General features: G+C 45.0%; 2 protein-coding genes across 2 annotated transcripts in view; one reads left to right on the top strand and one right to left on the bottom strand.

Moving 5' to 3' along the window:
- Nucleotides 1-4: 4 nt before the first annotated feature.
- LOC119181774 (mitochondrial ribosomal protein L50) lies at nt 5-1,381 on the top strand. The gene is made up of 4 exons (XM_037433019.2): nt 5-140; nt 280-413; nt 478-619; nt 915-1,381. The coding sequence occupies exons 1-4, from the start codon at nt 81-83 to the stop codon at nt 1,245-1,247; spliced, it is 669 nt and encodes a 222-aa protein (XP_037288916.1). The 5' UTR covers nt 5-80; the 3' UTR covers nt 1,248-1,381.
- Nucleotides 1,382-1,935: 554 nt separating this feature from the next.
- The window catches only part of hob (bridge-like lipid transfer protein family member hobbit), an 86,168-nt gene continuing 68,074 nt past the window's right edge, over nt 1,936-20,029 (bottom strand). The window contains exons 43-48 of the mRNA XM_037433008.2: nt 8,935-9,031; nt 7,303-7,510; nt 5,555-5,682; nt 4,463-4,675; nt 3,954-4,070; nt 1,936-2,169 (exon numbers count right to left, since the gene is read on the bottom strand). Coding sequence (XP_037288905.2) covers nt 2,128-2,169; nt 3,954-4,070; nt 4,463-4,675; nt 5,555-5,682; nt 7,303-7,510; nt 8,935-9,031 — 805 coding nt within the window. The 3' untranslated portion in view covers nt 1,936-2,127. The remainder of the gene's footprint in view (nt 2,170-3,953; nt 4,071-4,462; nt 4,676-5,554; nt 5,683-7,302; nt 7,511-8,934; nt 9,032-20,029) is intronic.

The raw sequence follows: 20,029 nt of genomic DNA, 5'->3' as shown, positions 1-20,029 counted from the left end.
CTACTAGTTTTAGTAAACACAATAAATTTAAGTTATCATCATCATCATCATTTTGAGAGTTTGTTGATTGTAGAGTTAAAATGGCAGCCCTCACACGGAGGTCACGTTTTGTATTTCCAATAAATTTATTTAAGCAAAAGGTGAGTCGCTAACGCAACCTAATCACGTTTTCGACCACAATCGAAGCGAAGATTGCCTACTACGTTGCACGACCAACATGTGTTGCGCGAGGGTGGCTACATTTAATTTGTTTCGGTGCCTCTCGTCTTTGGGTTTCAGGCTGAACTTTCAACGTCATGTGCCGCATGCACTGCAAGAAGATTTAGACAGGTGATTCCTATTCGAGAAGATGAGAACGGGCTGCCGTCAAAAGCCTTGGCACGCTCAGCGTTGCATTCGCTGAAGGATCGAGGGTACGTTTAACGATTGCACGTCTGGAATCTTGGGAACGGCAATTTCACTTTGCTTCGTACGCAGATTCTGCCGGCCTATGAAGCCGTACAAGCCAGCTGAAGATGTGGAAGACAAAGTTAAGGTCGTCTACGAAGAAGTGCTTGGACAAAAGGCCGACAGCTCGTGGCTTCAGACACCCATCAACGAGCCCCTGCTTAAGTTTAGGGTACGTCAGTTTAGTTCGCCCAGTCTGCGTAGCAGCCCCGGTTTGTTTAGGTGTATTATGTACTTTTGCAAGATTGATCTTTTCAGAAGGCTTTGCAGTAAGCCCTTTAGCGTTTGCAAGGACCAATAGTTATGCGAAAGGAGCTTTAAAGTGCCCTTAGTTTTCTAGTACCAAGTGCATCAAATGATTTTTTTAAACGCTCATGCATTGTGCTCGACTTACCTTTTTGCCTCTGTACTTATGTCATTTGCTTGAACTTGCTTAGAGTGTCCTTTTTTTGTGTGCTTTTCCGTAGTTGCTGACGAGGTGCATCAGTGAATTTGGCCACGACATCCCAAGCTCGGAGTTGATGAATGTGAAGTGCCTTGATGATGTAGTGGAGTACTTCTCCACACCTGTTGAAGGACTGTCCCCTTACGAATCCCTTGTCCAGCGCAAGGATCAGCTGCCCAAAAATCTCCATGTGATCCCCAACTATGTTCGCTTCAACCCTGAGACAGACACTTTCTTTGGCGGAGTAAATGCCTACCCGGGAACATCGACTATCGTCACAGGCCTCAAGGCCAAAAAGAAGTACAAGGGTTACACTTCCAGTCCAACGTGGCCATACATAACCACGAGCACATAAATATCGCAGAGGTCTTGCAAACTATCCTTTATTGTTTTTCAACCATACGACAGCTTGCTGTACTAAGAAACTGAATTGAAATAAACTAGTAGCCTAGCAACAAATACAAGTACTGCAGTCTACATGCACACATATGCATAATGGTTTCATTTTGAATGACTTAGATCTTGAGAAATGCACAAATGTGTACAGCAAAGACAGCAAGTAAGCAGGCTAGGCTCCTGCAGAGTTTCTAAAGTAGTACAAGATAGCTTTCTTGTGTGTCAAGCATGCCCTTATACATATTCCAGCGAATTAAGCTTCACAAAGTAGACACCATATTTGTTCATAAACAGTCAACAAGAACAAATTATATCTACAGAGTGCAGGATTGTCTATATTGTAACCATATATGGTAAGCATACTGCACGGTAGAGATAAAGAATCTGCATAAACCAAAAGGAATGTCAAAGTACAGCATATGCTTTGCACTAATCTGTGCAGCTACGCATATGTGGCATGTAGCACTTTTTTTTTGTCTCAAGGATGGCCATATGCTGCTAGAACAGAAATAGTGCAAATATTTGCAGTGCACAGCTGCTGCACTGCAACTTATTGCAGTGAGCATTTATATAAAGGTATAGCGCAGACAGTTAAAAAATCACAATGTTTCTAAATTAAATATCGTTAAAACATGCCAAGCATGCAGTTTTCTTTTCTGCAAACATTCTCGTAAAATGTGTACCGGTTGGTCTTTTACCGTCAAGTACAACGTGAGCATGTATCACATTGATGTATGTATGTATGTATGTACAAATGGAATGGCACACGGTCGGTGCGTTGGCAGCTTGAGAACTATGCACGGAGTCCTTGCATAGACCAGCCTAGAGAATGGTCATGTTCATTTGAAGAATCCCCTCCTGGTGCTTTTTTCTGGTCCACCCTGCATCAAAATAAATGCAATGTGACTGGAGTGTTGCACTAAATTCGCTAATCTTAACTGTGCCATGGACAAATATCACTTATCCAGGGAGTTTCCTTCATCGACACTGTGCCACAGACTAGCAGCAGTTGTGTTATTGCTTTAGTGCAACTGATGCATTATGAGTGAACAGCACAAGCTTAAAAAAAAATTTAAATTTTTTTATGCGGCCATACTTTTTGGAGCATCTGTGGAAGTGTGACTTACTCGAGTTCTAAAAAATGGTGTTACAGACTTAAAAAGGCCACTGTCCAATTTCAAAATGCAGCATATCCGTGCAATAATCATCTGGGCCATTTTTAGTGCGCAAATGCCAGTGTAACGCATTATACCAGTCATGTTTTACTGCACTATATAAGTATTACAGCTACACTGCCCAGGCCTCATTACCAGCGAAGTTAATAGTGTTTTTCTGCCCTAAAACAATGTACATCGCAAGTAGATGTTTCCAGCAGAAAATGATAGCACAGACTTAAGAAAAAAAGGTACTAGTATGACACATCTGAATTATGTGCGCCATCATCACTGCTGTCCATCGCATTGCTTTCTGTAGAAAGCGTTCCTTTGCCTACCAGCTAGGTGTTTGCTGTACTAAGACGACACCACACATGTGCATTTTATCTTTCTGTGCCTGTAAGAGTGTGGCCATGATAGCTGAAAATAAGCCTCCTGCTTGCCAGCATAATACAGACACCAATTTAACAGTGAGCTACAGTAAAATCTCAATATAAATAAAAATATTTGAATTCAAATCTATGGATAGTCCCACAAAATAGTGTACTGCATTTAATCTATTATAACACGAGGGTAAACTTTAAATAGTGAAAATATGAAAAAAAAACTTGTTACATTCGAGTAAGTACAGTATACTAAAATAAAAGCACTGCCATAAATTTGAATTCTCAGAACCGCATTATGGTCATTTCGAACAAAAGCTATGTTGCCTACATAATTTCGTGAAAATGTTATCCCTAGGCTTGTGCAAATATTCAAAGGCTTTGAACATTTGAACTAACAGTACAGTACTCAATTTTGTTTTGATTGGAATATAAATTACTGAAAAGTTTGAAGTATTCGAAACGAATGACTAAATGCACATTAATTCGTATATCATCCTTGTAAAGGTGGTTTCACTGCAGTAAAGGGGTGCTAAGCCATGAAAACACCTATCCAGGAAAAATCCACATTATTGCGTAGTCTCCCTTCAAAGTACAATGAACATATTAGTCTCACATAAATTCATCATGCCCATTTTATTAGTTTAAAAGCTTGTTATTCTGGCTTATATGCTCTAAGTATAGTAAACTTTAAAACAACATATTTTACAGGTTATCATTTGCATTGTACCAGAAGTCAAATTCTGCTACTGTTCAACAAGGTTGTTTCCACTTCCCTTGAGCAAAAAAGAATGGCATTAGCACAGGCCTTGTTTCAATTTTTAAAATATATTTTGCAGGTTGGTTTGGTCATGACAAATAAGTCCGTTCTATATTCGCACAAGCCTAGTCATCGCATTGCCTCTCGCTTCAAAACGTCTCCGAATATGATAATGTGACCGTCAGCATTAGGTGCGCAGGAAGACGCCGCACACAAAGCTACTAGCAACACCGGCTTACCCGGCCTTTGCAGACAACACACAAGAGCAGAGTGCCAGCTGCTAACCCCTTGATCGAACTGACTCACGAACACCCACACCTCTACGCAACTTCCCATCTTCAGATGCTACAACTTCTACTCATACTAACCAGTAGCTTTGCACCCAGTAACAGTCGAGCTTTGTCCTCTTCCTGCGGCTGGCTGGTGTCTTCAGAGGCACTGCCCTGTGCCTGGTGACTCTTGATTTGTAACTTCTGCTTGATTGCCTATGAGATGAAAATGTTTGAATGGTATTTAAAAAAAAACATGTTAAATTAGAGCCAGAAAGTACAGTTTAAACAAATAGGTCTGAGCTGCCTTCATGCTACTTTGCACTTTCGCCAAAGACAATGATGTGGTTGCTATACAGCAGTGAGCAGTACCAGTCAGCCAGTAATCGCAAGTCACAGAATTTCTTATAAAATTCCCTGGCAATGTATGTAAACATTGGTGTCCCGATCTTGCACTACATGATGACATTTGTGAGCAGCGCTTGCAAATATCAACGTGCGGGTGCCAATACCACACACCTAAATCAAGGATTAGCAAATATTTTGCTTATATGTTCAACTTGCTGCTTTGTGAAGCCCTTTACAAACTGTTCAACTGGCCCACTCACCTGTGATAGAAGGACCTTGCGTGCAGTGTTCTTGACCACCATAAGCAGGTCGAGCCAAGTGCAAGTGCGATTGTGCAACTCCAGGGTCGGAAGCACCAACGAGCAGTCATGCAGATCCTCCAGGTTTTTCTCCTTCTCGCCTTTATAGCTCAGGCGCAGTGGCACTTCAGGAACCTTTACGTACACAAACGTCTGGTTCTTCTCAGCACGCTCCTGCACGTTGGAGAACCCTTACTTAGTTTGGTGCCTTCCGGATTCAACTCCTAAACATAACTTGTTACATTCAACTCCTGTCCCACATTTTTGTTGAACAATGATACATTTGCCTATAGACAGGGAAAAAAAATACCTGTGCAAAACGAGCAAGCTAGCGTCAAGGTTTCAATAAATCTGGCACGTATGGGAGCATATGCCTTGGTGCAGAAAAAAACAATATAGCGAAACGGAAAAAAGGTACTTTTTCGAGTAGTGGTATTCTAATTTTACTTGTTTCAGTTACATTTATTAGAGACATTTGCTCGCTTTATGAAACAGCTCATGGTACGGCAATAATTTCATTTCTAGAACAAATATTTTTAAGACAAAAACAGGACTGAATACCTCTTCTTTGAGTCTTAAGACATGCGTTTACACTGTTTTGTTTCCTGGTAGTTTCAATGCACTTGCTTTTATTCAAAAGCATTGCTGAAAAAATTTGCAGTTTTACGCATTGAATACAGGATTAATTGCAGGAACAAAATTTCATTTGCATAATTCTATGTTTCATGTTAACAGACTGGGCATGAAAACATAGACACAAGAGAAAAGTCAAGAAAACACAAACGGCATTTTTGTTGTCTCTACTTTTCTCTTGTGTACATGTTTCCACGCCCAGTCTTCAACATGAACACCTACCAACTCAGCTCACTGTTATTCTAAGCTCGAAGTTTCATTCAGCGTTTTCTTCAAATCGCTAGACTGCCGCGGCAGATCAGTGCTTAGCTTGATGCAGTACTTCTCTTTGGTGCTTTTTATTATTGGTCTTTAAACTTGTTGAATTCAGAACAGCAAGTAGCCAGGAAAAATAAGTGAATTTGTACTTGTCACTAATACCTTCATTTTCTCAACATCGTCTCGGCTGGATGATGCCAGACTAGGCTGCGACTTGCGACCTCTTCTTGTGTGGCTTGGAGGAGGTGGTGCAGGCTTTGGCTCCTCATCGAGATGATCATCGGACTTGTCTGTGCAACAATACAAAACATGCTGAGACTATAGGCTTCAAAGGGACCGGCAACTGCCCAGAACATGAAATGAGACGACTCCACTGACGGAAAGATCGCCCGTCACATCGACTCAAACCAACCCTGTTTTTTTGTGAGAGGTGGAGTTATAGTTTCGTTTCTTCTTTGAAAGTTGCAAAACGTAGTCTGTAGCACCTCTGGCAGCAAAAACACGAACGATCGATGTACCTAGCCAAGTGATTGTCGATTGCTGTACGCAGTTGACAACTTTTTGTTAGTATTGAAATATTGTTGGTTTCATTGTATGAAAATATATTACTCTATAAAAATATACCTATAGGCTTGCATTAGTAGTATGCATTGAAGTGGCGCTGGCTTCGCATGATGTAATAATCCCATGCTCGTCAGTGGGTCTTGAGCAGCTTTACAGAGTGCTCATGCTACCGTGCAAGCAGTTTCCAGATTGCTAATATTTCGGAGCGACATAGCAGTTTTTCTACCTCCACTTCGTCTCAGAAATGACGTGCACTGCTACTCAGCATGGCCGGGCATGTGCATAGTGAGGATTTTGGCGATTCGGCTTGGCTCGTGTATCGAGAGAGTAACGATGCCGGGACAAGCCTCTCATGTCACAGGCACAGGTAACCTTGGGCGCAGGCGCACACAACGCAGTACAAATACAGGGTAGGTACAAATACGCCAAACCCACCCATTGCAACAGCTTGTTATTTTTAAAAATAGTTGGAAAACTTATAATAAAATGGTTAAGCAGAGTGACAGGAACTACTGCGAAATCAGACTGACGCTAACTTTCACAAATCGCAATAAGGGCTGGTGGCATCGCTATCAATTCGCAGCGTTGCTAGAGGAAATGTAAATCTGTATTGAGAGCCTTTCAGATAGAAAAACAGTGCTGGTAAAATAACTGCGTGTCTTGGGGATCAACTACTGCAGCTAGAAACACTACGACGTGTGATTTATGCAGCTCCGTAAAAAAATGGGTTAAGAAAAATCAGTTGCCGGTCCCCTTAATGATTGTATTTGATACAAGGAATGAAACATGAACATCTGCTGATATTGTGGTTTTGAACCCACACACGTGTGGCAACTGAAAGGGGCATAACAAAGTTCATTGTTGATGCTTAGTCTAGTGAAATGCATGTGGGAAGATGTGCAATCAATGGTGATTTTCCCCAGGAAGTGTTCTTTGGAGTTGGTTGTAGTACATCTTTCTTCCTTTTCCCTTTTGCTAGGCTTTCAAAAAGAGTGCACTCCACTGCTTGCTTTTCAAATCTTTTGTGCTGTACATGAACAGACACCCTCAGTGCTACTAAAAAATGAGCTGGCCACAGTTTGTGCCAGCGAAAATGGCTACAAGGCATGTTTGAAGCAGCTGCGAGTACTTGTAGTAGAATTTAAATTTGATAGAGCTTGTAGACTCTCACGGTGACACGAGGCAAGAACCAAAATGCTACTAGTTTTGCCAGCCTAAATTCTGATGAGCAGAAACTCTGTTGACCGGCCCATTATGCATTTAATGATAGATAAAATGCTCTTCAAGCTCATGCACGTGCACGGACAACAAAGTGCCTATTTCAGTGCGAGTTCAGGGGGGTTTACCTCCGGCAGCCCGTGATGAGAAGAAGAAGCGCAGCATGCGGTATGTGAAGGCGTAGGTCAGGCCAATGGTAATGGGCACCAGGTTGACCTCGAGGTGCTCCTTGACTGAAATGCCTCCGACGGGTGCTCGCACCCGGCAAAATATGCGTAGGGCCCGCTGACGTTCTAGTGGAACATGTGGTTGGAGTTCTGTTGGCTGCAGAACTTCCTGCACATACAGAACAGACACGAACAAAACGTGACACTATATGGCGGCATTTAAAATGAAAACATCTCTCTGTTTCTTCAATTCTGTTCTTTTTTTTTTCCAGAGTTGTTAAGTGCTATAATATTTGAATATGTATATAGACAGAGTAAACTTGAAATCATGGCAAATGGCTTTCGTCCAGCAGTGGACGTAAATAGGTTGATGATGATGATGATCATGAATGTGTTTTATTTTTGGGAGGGGGGGGGGAGGGGTTTGACAAGTATAAAACCCTCAGAAACATGGAAAATAGAACGAAAATGTAGAAACATGGAAAACAAAAATTCTTCATTGGTCACAACTGCAAAAATTAGAATGCTTACTAACAAACAAATTCAGCTCTGGATGAACCTGCTTCACTAATCTGCGCAGGGAACATAAGAAAAAGGTGGGAAAAAATACTATTCATATTAACGTGATAGTGTTAAAGAGCTCGTTTAACAAAAACTATGGTGTCGGCATCATTGGATGTGAGCAAAAAATCATCATTTTATGCGAAATTCTATAGGAAAAACATTGCACATTCAGCTACTTGTGTTCCAGCATGTACCACTGAGTATGCAAAGTTACTAGCAGAGAGAATTGTACTAGCTGTGCAGTTTCATAAGACTTGACTTCAAAATCAGGCAGCAATGTCCGAGAACACTGCTGGTACAGCACTTCATCAACATGGGTATGATAGTAGTACTACACACAGTAGTACTTCACTGTGCCATTGCAAACGTGCAGTAAGAGCAACCGATTAGTTACCAAGGGATGGAAAACAAAGTAGTTGGAGGCAGAGTTAGATGGAGTAATGATATTAGAAAGATTGCAGGGATGAAGCGGAATCATCTCAAACAGGATAGCGTAAACTGGAGATCCTGCAGTGGACTAACACAGGCTGATGATGATGATGAATCATGATGATGATGATGAATCATGAAGATTGTATATTCACTGTATAATAATGATAAGCCACTGGGAATCTCACTTCAACCCCTGTACTGTCTCCATAACATTACAAACAGGAATTATAGTACAAATAATAAAAGTGACAGCCCATAAATCTTTTACGGCACACACGAGGTGAACATACAGTAACACAAGCGATCAATACTAATATGTGAACTGGAAACTACATCATAACAGTGAAATCATTGTGAATTTAAAATATCCAGCTCTTTAAATAAAAGTTCAGCCAGGTCAGAATACAACTGTACCACGAGAAACAATAAAAAAGAACCTCACTGAATAGTCTGTGCATTATCTTCAAAGCCATGACAAATTGTAGAAAAATTGATGAGCTGGCTGTTCTCACATTAATTATAATAATTGCAATGCTACATTTTCCTCCAGTAATGTTGTTACATCAGTATATGTTCAATGTTGTCATTCCACCTTACCTTGTAAACTTGGTTGGGCAATAGATTCGTCACTTTTACATTGCCCAGTTCAAGCAGGTGTTCAACTGAGTCATTGGACTTGGTCACACGTGAATATCTGGTGGAGGAGTACAACAAACATTGCGAGGATACGCCAGTGCTTCACTTTTTTAAGAGCATACATAAGCAAGAAGTATTGCAGAACACAAGTACATATTACATTTATATTTTATAAAGTTAAAACTTAGTCATAGTGCAATAGGTTAAGTTTTTGTTAAGTGCAATAGATGCTCGTCAATTGTGATATGAAATAAAACATTAATAAAAATATAAACTCTGAAATGCTTGCTTTGTTGCATACAATCATCACACATTTATGAAAGGTGTATAGAGTAGAAGCTTTCAAAAATCCAAATATTGATTCACAGCACTTCTTTTCCGTAACATGCACTAACATGAAGTTTCTGTGAAAACTGCAGTGCGACTCAACTATAACAAAATAACACCTTTATTCACGAGAAAAAAGCTAAAATCATGCTCATCTGTAACCTCTGTAACATCTGTAAAGCATAGATGTGAATTTAACGCATGCTTGCTTAAACTTCTATAGCACTCTAGATGCTATTTCACAGCAAACTTGAATGAAAAAGTAACAGCAAGAAAAGGGTTAGTTACGAAATTCACTTGTTTATGATTATACAATTTCAGCTCTTTATGATGACTTCCCAAAGGCAGCACACACGAGTGGTACTGACAAATGAAGAAGGTGAAATTTTTTCCACAGATCAAAGCCAGAAAGCTTGCCACAATGCATTATTTTACTAAATAATTTCAGAGTAAGACAATGAGATAAACTGAACATCCAAATTGTTCTGACCCCCTGATAATTGCACAAACAACATAAAGAAATGTATTACTGAGGTCAGTTGGAAAGCATGATATTTTTTATGAAATAAAATACAGCTTGTACTAGTCAAAATGCAACTATTAATAGCCTGAAACCAGCTATAACATGATGTTTTTCGACTACAGTTGAACACCTTTATAAAAGACATGCACCGAGGAGCAATTCTTGTCTTTTATATTAGGTGTCTCTCATAAGCAAGGTACCACGTACGCTTTTTCTTGTCAACAGCTATTTCAATGTAGGCTCACCGGTGTCTCTTATACCCATCTGTCTCTTATGAAGGTGTTCGACTGTACTGCTTAGCGTTCCACATAAATCAGTATGCGCTCAAGTTCCTTGTAGTGCAGCTGCACAAGATGAAATAAAATTTGTAATGATCCTGCCGTAAACTCTTGCAGACAAGCTAGAAGGGAGAGGGTAGTCTCGCCCTGGCCGTGGGAAAAGAAGTGCATGCAGACGAAACAAACTAGAAGAGGAGACAAAAAAAAGGAAGAAAAATCTGGGGGATTCTTGAGCAACATGGCTGTGTAACTGGGACTGCTATATTCACTTGCGCAACGAACGCACTCGCTTAATGAACGTACCCCCCAACTTAGTAATCAAAATTTAGATTTTTTAGGGGCGAAGCTCCTTAGAGCGGCACCCGTTCGTCCCCCGTAGTATGTAACAAGTATAACACTTTGACCTCCAAGGTGGTGCCGGTGAGAGACTTCTTCTGTGCGTTGTTGAACAATAAAAAATAGTGCTCAATGTACATGTCAATGGCTGCTAATGGGGAATGAGAGACAGGAGCATTCGGCTTTTAGTTAACGCGCAGGCTGCGATCACCATTAGCAGCCATTGGCATGTACATTGAGCACTATCTGACAAGAAAGGGTTGCTACGTTATACTCGCCGGGTGTAACCTCCTTAGCTTTAGAAAGGTTTAGCGAGCGTTCAGCCGCAGTGCCATGAATACAATGAACTTGTATATACCATGAATGAACTCGAGGTGGTTAAAAATGGGAAGTAGATACGAAGCGCAAGCCGTAAGAAAGTAAAAGCCGAATTCTCCGCCTCTCATTTCCCATTAGCAGCCATTGGCATGTACATTGAGCACTATCTGACTGAAAAAGTTTGCTACGCCATACTCGCTGGGCGTAACCTCTTTGGTTTTTCGAAAGGTTTAGCGAGCGTTCGGCCGTAGTGCCATGAATACAATGAACTTGTATATATCATGAATGAACTCGAGGTGGTTAAAAATGGGAAGTAGATACGAAGCGCAAGCCGTAAGAAAGTAAAAGCCGAATTATCCGCCTCTCATTTCCCATTAGCAGCCATTGGCATGTACATTGAGCACTATCTGACTGAAAAAGTTTGCTACGCCATACTCGCTGGGCGTAACCTCCTTGGTTTTCGAAAGGTTTAGCGAGCGTTCGGCCGCAGTGCCATGAATACAGTGAACTAGTATATACCATGAACTCGAGGTGGTTAAAGGTGGGAAGTGGACCCGAAGCGCAAGCCGTAAGAAAGTGTGCGTGTGCCACCTCTCGTTTAGTCCTTGGAATGTCCGCTGGATGGCGGTGCTTCTATTTGGGGAATATATGATGAAAAGATGCGAGATGGTGGTACTTGGAGTGTTGAATAGATGGACAAACAGACACATAGACAGATGTATGGATGGATGCATGAACGGACGCAGGGGCGGCTGCATGGACGAACGCAGGGACGGACGCACGAACAGATGCACGCATGGACGGGCTGATGGACGCATGGACGGTAACACTGATGGACGCATGGACGGACGGAAGCAAGAACGAATGGACGGACGAATTCTTCGCCCCACTTTTCATCATTCACTCCATGGATATGCTGCCATTTTTTTTTCTCACATTATAAACGCACCCCCCTACATTCATCCACTACAGTCCCACTAACCGAAACCTGGTGCCTCCTTACCCGTTGGATCTCTTCCGTTTTTTATTATTATGCCGACCCCCCTCGGTCACCTCGGCTCGCTTCCTCACCCCTCTTCGCCTGTTGCCACTTGCCGTATTGTTTTTATTTCTAGCTGTTGTTATGCCAGCGAGTCCTCGTCAAACGTCCGTGCCTCTGAAAAGGGCAATCTGGGTCAAGGCCAGCCCGCAGTCCGCCTGGCGCGATCAACTCGACGGCGTGAACACGCGCGGCGCCCCTCTGGCCCACGTGCAGTGAGTCAGCTGCGCACGTGACAGCGAGCCGGCGTCCTCGTGTCTGGTGGTCTGACGCATGGCGCGGCAACCCCATTGGGGGAATCTGCCCTGACGACCAGCGGCGCTTCTGATTGGACATTTTGGTTGGACCCGGTGTAAATAAAAGAAGCCCTGCGGCGCGTCGCGATCGGCAGTCCTATGAGAGAGGAGTCCCCATGTCGGAGAGCCGACATGTGTGTGAGTCGGCGGTCTTAGGCGAAAAGTTGACCTATGTGTTAGAGAGGAGAGCTCGGCTCTTCGAGTCTCTGTCGGCCCCAGTGCCGAAATTGTAACGCCTCTGTAAATATGCTGTACATAAACCTTGTTTAACTCACCGTCGTCTCGTCCGCTCGTCTTATCAGCTCTGCGCAGAAGCAGTCGCGGGCTGAGAAACATACGCTACCAAACGGCTGGTGACCTTCCCGGCGGAGTTGAAAGCAGTGGCGCCTTCGGGGCCGTGTTGGCGTCCCCGTCTTTCGCAACAGTGGTGGCTTCGGCGGGATCGGTCCGTCGTTCGCAACAGTGGTGGCAGCGGCGGGATCGGTCCGTCATTCGCAACAGTGGTTGGCAGCTGCGGGATCGGCCGGCGTCAGCGACATCGATGCGGTGAGTGCCTGATGTTTTCCCCTCAGTTCACCAGACTACTCTAGCTCAGGTTGTAGTAGTTTAGAGAAGGGCTGTGTGAAGCATTGAAGGGAGCTTTGATCGTTTCAAGCCAAGTCGAAGCGCTTTGAAACCAAAGTTAATGCAGAGGGGGTAAACACGGGAGTGTGAAAAAATTGCTTGCGCGTCTTGCTAGTTGACTTATAGTGGGTACGGCAAGTAAATTGTTAACAGGGGCAAACAGCAAGAGGCTAGTGTGAACGATGGAGAACCTTAAAGTGAAGGAACTCATCGAAATTTGTGAGGAACTCGGCATTACTTTGGGCCGTGCAAAACGAAAGCAAGCGATCCTTGAGATCATGAAGGATGAGGGAGTGTCGGCTGAGGAAGTCGATGAGGCCTGGGTGGATATTAAAGCACGCCGTGAGGAGGCTGAAAGGCGAGAAGTAGAAGCTCGCGAAGAAGCTGAAAGGCGCGAAGCTCGCGAAGAAGCTGAAAGGCGGGAAGCTCGCGAACGTGAAGAAGCTGAAAGGCGCGAAGCTCGCGAAGAAGCTGAAAGGCGCGAAGCTCGCGAACGTGAAGAAGCTGAAAGGCGCGAAGCTCGCGAAGAAGCTGAAAGGCGCGAAGCTCGCGAACGTGAAGAAGCTGAAAGGCGCGAACGTCGCGAGGAGGCCGAGAGACAGGAGCGCCTTGAGATGAAACGACTAGAATTGGCAATCCTACAGTGTTCGCAGGCGCCTAGCGTAGCTTCTCCGACGATTCAGGTCAGCGGTTTTAGAATTCGTGACCAACTGCCACCGTTCGTAGTAGGCGAGGACATGGCGAAGTATCTCATCAAGTTTGAACACGTCTGTGAGCGAAACGCTTTGGAGCGGTCTCTTTGGGCGCGGAACCTGCTAGCTCTTCTTCCCGGCGAAGTGTCCGACGCGATAACTTGCTTGTCGAGGGAAGCGTTTGAGAGCTATGACGAGGTTAAGGAAGTGCTCTTGAGACGTTATAAGTTGTCACCCGAGGCTTTCAGGCAAAGGTTCCGGTATGCTGAAAAGGGGAATGAGTCACACGTTGACTTCGCGTTTCGTCTTAAGGCCGATTTAATTGAATGGCTCAAGGGCGAAGGTGTTTATGACGACCGCGATAAAGTGGTGGAATGCGTGGCATTGGAGCAATTCTACCGCTGCATCGAGGATAATGTCAGACTTTGGCTGCAGGACAGACTTGGGGAAGTACAGTTAAATAAGGCAGCGGAGTTAGCTGAGGAGTATTATACTCGCCGAAAGTTGCATAGCAGGGCAGTGCGCGTTGAAAAGGATGAAAGGAAAGAGGGCTTTTCAAGGAAACCTGATCAACGGAAACCCGTTCCGCACCGTAATTTCAAAAAGGACCCGTCTCTTACGAAGGACAGTGTAGGGGAAGGGCAAACAGAAGCGGAGAAATCGAGTGAGGTTTCTACCACACAGGCATTTGAATCGGAAAACAAACGGAAGCCGCTAATCTGCTACAACTGCAAAAAGGAAGGACACATCGCGAGAAACTGTCAGGAAAAGTTTGCCTTCGCAACAATCCGAGAATCAGAAAAAAACATGCGGTTGTTGGAGCCGTATCTCCAAGAAATTAGGGTGAATGAGAAAACGTGCCGAGCACTTAGAGACTCAGCGGCAACCATGGATGTTGTCCATCCTTCATTGGTGTCTCCGGATGACTTCACAGGAGAATGCGCGTGGATCAGGCAGGTCGCCGAGGAGCAGAGTGTTCGCTTACCAATCGCCACGGTTGTCATTAAAGGCCCGTTCGGTGAGCTTCGCACCGAAGCGGCTGTGTCTGCCGCGCTAAATGATCGTTTTCCTTATCTCTTCTCCAACAACTCGGAGCAGCTTCTCAAAGAGCAGGGCAAATCGTTCTTCCCCAACTTAGCGTGCATGGCTCTCACGCGATCGCAAGCGCGGAAGCTATCGCGGCAGCTTGATCTGGTTCAATGCGGTGAACTCTCAAGTGACCTTGTCGGCGGGTCGACGGAACCCCAGAAAGGAAAGTTTCCGCATGAGTCATGTGAGCAGTCACGCGAGCGGCCCGTCGCCGGACCGACCAGCGCGGTTTCCGCAGAAAGGGGAGACGACATGGCGCCATTGAGTCAGAGCGAGAGGGCTGCAACGCTCTCGCCTGTAGCGGAAAGTTTGAGCGAGCTGCCGAGAGTTGATCGAGAGACGCTCATTCGAGAGCAGCGTGAGGATCTCTCGATTGAAGCGCTAGTGGAAAGCCAAATTGAAGCGCTAGTGGAAAGCCAGAAAAACGCGGCACAAGTGCTGTCGAAGGAGCGCTACGAGAAATCGGGGAAGAAGCGCACTTTTGAAGTTGATAATCAGGTAATGCTGCTGCAGCCGTCCAAAAGGAACAAGCTTGAGGTTGATTGGGAAGGGCCCGCCACAGTATTATCGAAGCCTTGTGATTCAAATTATGAAGTGAAATTAGGAAGGCGGCCGGACAAAATTTACAACTTGAAAGCAGTCGTAAAGCAGCTGTTGAATGCTTCAGAGGAAGAGGGAGCAGAAGTTTTGAGTACTAGTGAGGTAATCGAAGGGGGATCGAAAGTAATCTGGGAGCAGTTGAACCTAGAGCCCAGCTTAAGTGAAGGAGGACCTGAGAAGGAGGACCTGAGAAAGATTGTTTCCGAGTTTGGGTATGTGTTGTCGGACCGTCCCGGAGACACGACGGTGATCGAACACGATATCGAGCTAAGCGGTGAGGAGTCAATCAGTAGCAAGTCGTATCGTTGTTCCCCTGTGCAACGTCGCAAGTGTGAGCCGCTCTTGGTGCCGCATAGGTATCGTCGCCTAAAAGTGGCCGGTTACTGAGGTGGAGCATGTTGCTCCACAGCGCAACTTTGACGTTCGCTAAAGAAAAAAAAAAAGGAAAGGTAAACGTTAATGCAGGTGCATTGAGCAGTGCGTTTAGTTAGTACCTTCTCAACCTTTCGGTTTCTGGCTGGCGATTCGGGGCAAAATTTTGACCTCATCACGACCTGGGCTGAGCGCTCTCGTTTAGAGTGATCTCAAGGGGCCAACTTTGTGGTATTCTAATTCGTTACGCTGTTGTACGTGGAAAAAAAAAAAAAAAAAAATTGAGTTGTCACTTTAAGAGTCTTGTGTCCCACATGTGCCTCTTGATGTAGAGGGAACAAAATTCCGATAGACACGTAGATAGGGATATGTTGTACTATACTTTGTCTGGTGTTCTGTCGGGTGACCGAAGGCACTTGCGTGTGTCGTGTGTTGTCTGTTGTCGATCCGTTCTTGGCAAGTTGCAGAACCATCGACAAGTGCTGAAACCGAAGATGGTCAGAAGAGACGAGTGAAGCTGGTCAGCAAGTTGTGGCGACAAGCCAGTGGAGCTGGGATCCGTCGTCAAAAATGGGAGGTGTTCCCGGAACAGTTTGGAGCTGTATTCTCCCCATGGCCCTGGAGGCGAACCTGGAGGGACCTGGCGAACGAGCGCACCTGACATCCGAGCCCCGTGGAAGCAGCTCGTCTTTCCGGTGCATTGTCTGGCGGCGGGGGTGCTGTTATGCCAGCGAGTCCTCGTCAAACGTCCGTGCCTCTGAAAAGGGCAATCTGGGTCAAGGCCAGCCCGCAGTCCGCCTGGCGCGATCAACTCGACGGCGTGAACACGCGCGGCGCCCCTCTGGCCCACGTGCAGTGAGTCAGCTGCGCACGTGACAGCGAGCCGGCGTCCTCGTGTCTGGTGGTCTGACGCATGGCGCGGCAACCCCATTGGGGGAATCTGCCCTGACGACCAGCGGCGCTTCTGATTGGACATTTTGGTTGGACCCGGTGTAAATAAAAGAAGCCCTGCGGCGCGTCGCGATCGGCAGTCCTATGAGAGAGGAGTCCCCATGTCGGAGAGCCGACATGTGTGTGAGTCGGCGGTCTTAGGCGAAAAGTTGACCTATGTGTTAGAGAGGAGAGCTCGGCTCTTCGAGTCTCTGTCGGCCCCAGTGCCGAAATTGTAACGCCTCTGTAAATATGCTGTACATAAACCTTGTTTAACTCACCGTCGTCTCGTCCGCTCGTCTTATCAGCTCTGCGCAGAAGCAGTCGCGGGCTGAGAAACATACGCTACCAAACGGCTGGTGACCTTCCCGGCGGAGTTGAAAGCAGTGGCGCCTTCGGGGCCGTGTTGGCGTCCCCGTCTTTCGCAACAGTGGTGGCTTCGGCGGGATCGGTCCGTCGTTCGCAACAGTGGTGGCAGCGGCGGGATCGGTCCGTCATTCGCAACACTGTGCACAGCACGTCCCCCATATTTTTTTATCTGTGTGCCACAGCGGGGTTTACGAATGGTGCGAGTGTAGAGACATCGCAACTGATAAGCACACAGTGAGCGAAGGTCACAAAACTGCCCGCGCCAACCGAGGGTCACTTCCTGCAAATACGAAACTTTAAGACCCAACGACGTGCACTCGATTTTCAACGATGACAGTATTTGCTGTCCCAAAAGGCTATGTCGCTATCCCGTCGCAGGTTTTTGGAAAACCAGAAAAAAATCGCTTGTCACTCAGAAAAAATCGTGACGATTTCCACAACATGGTAGCACCCCCCGATACTCGCTTCGCCTGTTCTTTGCACGTACAGGAATTTCTCATGTGGAAGCGAGGCGGCAACTGAATTTTGTCGTTAATCTTGTGATCGATGGTTTGTTTTGATGCTTCGGGGGTAGCTTGCTGCAATGTTGGTTACTTGCTACAATTTCAACAGCATCGTCCCAGTCGTCGTGCGAGGTTGCTGCGAAGTTGGATAAGTGTGTAGTAGCGTCGTAGCGCATGCTTCTGGGCGCCCTTCGAGATCACAGCAGATACCACTGTTGTGGTTAAATGCTTGCGAGAAAAGATAGTCACAAAACGTTTTTATGGCATCCGCGGGTGGCACGGGGACAGCTTACAGAAGATAGCTGCCATCGACCACCGAAGATGAGTGAAGCGCAACAAAGAAGCTGTGTCAAAACAGTGTTCGTGTATGTCAATTGCAAAAGGCTAAGCGACCCAACTTTTTCTTTTTTTTTGCGTTACCACATTTTTTGCTTATCTCAGAAAAGTAATCAGAAAGTTTGCCCCGCATAATAAACGCACCCCCAACTTTGCTCCGATTTTTCGAAAAAAAAAGTGCATTCATTACGCTAGTAAATACGGTAGTTTGCATTGCCTTCAAAATCACTGTATGACTTCAATAGATATGTGAAATTTAACATCCCAAAACCACCATATGATTATGAGAGACGCCGTAGTGGAGGTCTCTGGATGTTTGGACCACCAGGGGTTCTTTAATTGTGCATCCAAATCTGAGCATACGGGCCTACAGTGTTTTCGCCTCCATCGAAATTGCTGCTACCGCAGCCGGGATTCGATCCCGCAACCTGCGGGTCAGCAGCTGAGTACCTTAGCCACTAAACCATCGCGGTGGGGCGCTACTCTGACTTCGCTTATCAGGAAACACCTTGACAGTGCTGCAAGGAAATGGACTTCTGTGCATGTAACACGGGCCCCTTCAAATGATTCTAGAATCCTTATTGCAAATGTATCAGCAAACTGTCCACTGTGCCATAATTCTTCCCTTTGCCAGTTGCTACGTACCCACTATGCGTCTGCAAGGTAACAGGCACACGTGCCCATCTGCCCACTTTTTTGATGCTGTTGCTGCTAGTCATGATTAGTTATGACCGAGCGTTTTATCATGGGTAGGGTTTTAAACTATCTACGCATTGTGCAATTCTTATGTTTTGAAGCATAGTGAAATTGTGAACGAAGGTAAGCCACGCAATATTACGCTTGTTAAAGAGACTCCTCACACTAAATCACATTCGTATACTATTAGTTTTTGATGAAACAGTTCTGAGCGATTGCGTGGCCATGTGTAGAACACCTTCTTGTCACACAGAACGCCTGGGTTTGATCTCCACTTGCATTGCAGACTTTTTATAACTTATTTTCTATTCATCTATCTGGATTTCAGAACCAAGGACACAGACGCCTATGTGAGAATTTTGGCGAAACAAGCTCTTTAACACTATTGTGTTCAAATCTGAGGGAGCATGCCTGCCATGATGGAAGCACATTGTATGTAAGCCAATTGGCATATAGGACTCCGTGCAAGCATGTCATATGCTGCACATGCTCAGAGGTTACTCATCAGTTATCTGAAGCTTTTCTTATGGCCTCATAAGTTGAGCTATGCACAATGCTCAATAACGAAGGCTATGCTTCGATTTTAATGTCCCACTTTTACCGCAAAAGTTGTTATGAGATCACTTTTCCGGTCACGCGCAGTTGTTGTTCACCGCCACCGCCATTCGTAACCACATCGTGTGAAATTAGAAAAAAGAACTTGCACCAATGACACAGTGGGGCTTGAACCCGCGTCCGCTGGGCGCCCGCCCAATATTCTACCACTGAGTTACGCCGCTGCTTATAACTTGTTGTCATACTTGCCTTAGGCAGGCATGACCTAGCATCAATGGCACAGTGGGCCTCGAACCCGGTCCGCCGGGTGCCAGCCCAGCATTCTACCACTGATCTACACCGGTGCTTGTTACTTGTTGTCAAACTTGTCTTAGGCAGGCTTGATGTCGGGAAAGCAATCGCGTTAATACGACTTATGAAGCGTTTTACAACAGTGAAAAAACAACCAGTCATCGCACAATGAGAATAGCGTAACGATTGGGCCGTCCAATGCTCCTAAACATCACAAAAGCTTGTTCTTGTTCCCCTATTAACTGTGGCACATACCCACTTCAGCCATAATTCCTCCTCGTCGTCAGCCACTGCATGGACAATTGGCACAAAATTCCTTGCAAGTGTTTAGCGGATACCACTCTTCTCATAAGAATGAGGAAAAATAGCATAGCGAATGCCGGCCTACTACCCAAGAGTTTATTATTAATGCCTTAGTGAGTACCAAGCAAGTGTGCTTGCAGTAGTACCCAATGAGTGTTTTGAAAAGGCTCTGAAAGGCCGCTTTTCTTGCTTTCGCTGTGACTGTGCTGCGCCTACTGCACAGGCCTGGCATTTTTTAACATTGGTTATTCTACACCAAATGCACATGTGTTGTCGTCGATCAGCTTTCCACTTTGTATATGAAAAGTATCTTCTTCTTTTGCATTCCTTTTGATAATAGTTAAAGCTGTGCAAATAGCGAAATTTTGAGTGCAAAGCAAATTCGAATATCGAAACTTGAGTGCAAATCAAATAGAATATTTTATGAATTGTTGAATATTTTTTTAGTATTTTTCCAATAATACTGAAGTTACAGAAAAAAGGTTGCACAAGATCCCTGAGCACATTCTTATGAAATAGGAATGTTGAAGAGCTTCTTTCGGCTGGGTTGGTGAAGTGCTGGAAGGAAGGTGTTCTCTA

Source organism: Rhipicephalus microplus, chromosome 3 (genome assembly GCF_043290135.1).
Source record: "Rhipicephalus microplus isolate Deutch F79 chromosome 3, USDA_Rmic, whole genome shotgun sequence".
NCBI lineage: Eukaryota > Metazoa > Arthropoda > Arachnida > Ixodida > Ixodidae > Rhipicephalus > Rhipicephalus microplus.
Note: the sequence above shows the minus strand (reverse complement) of the source record. Positions and strands in the feature narration are given on the sequence as shown.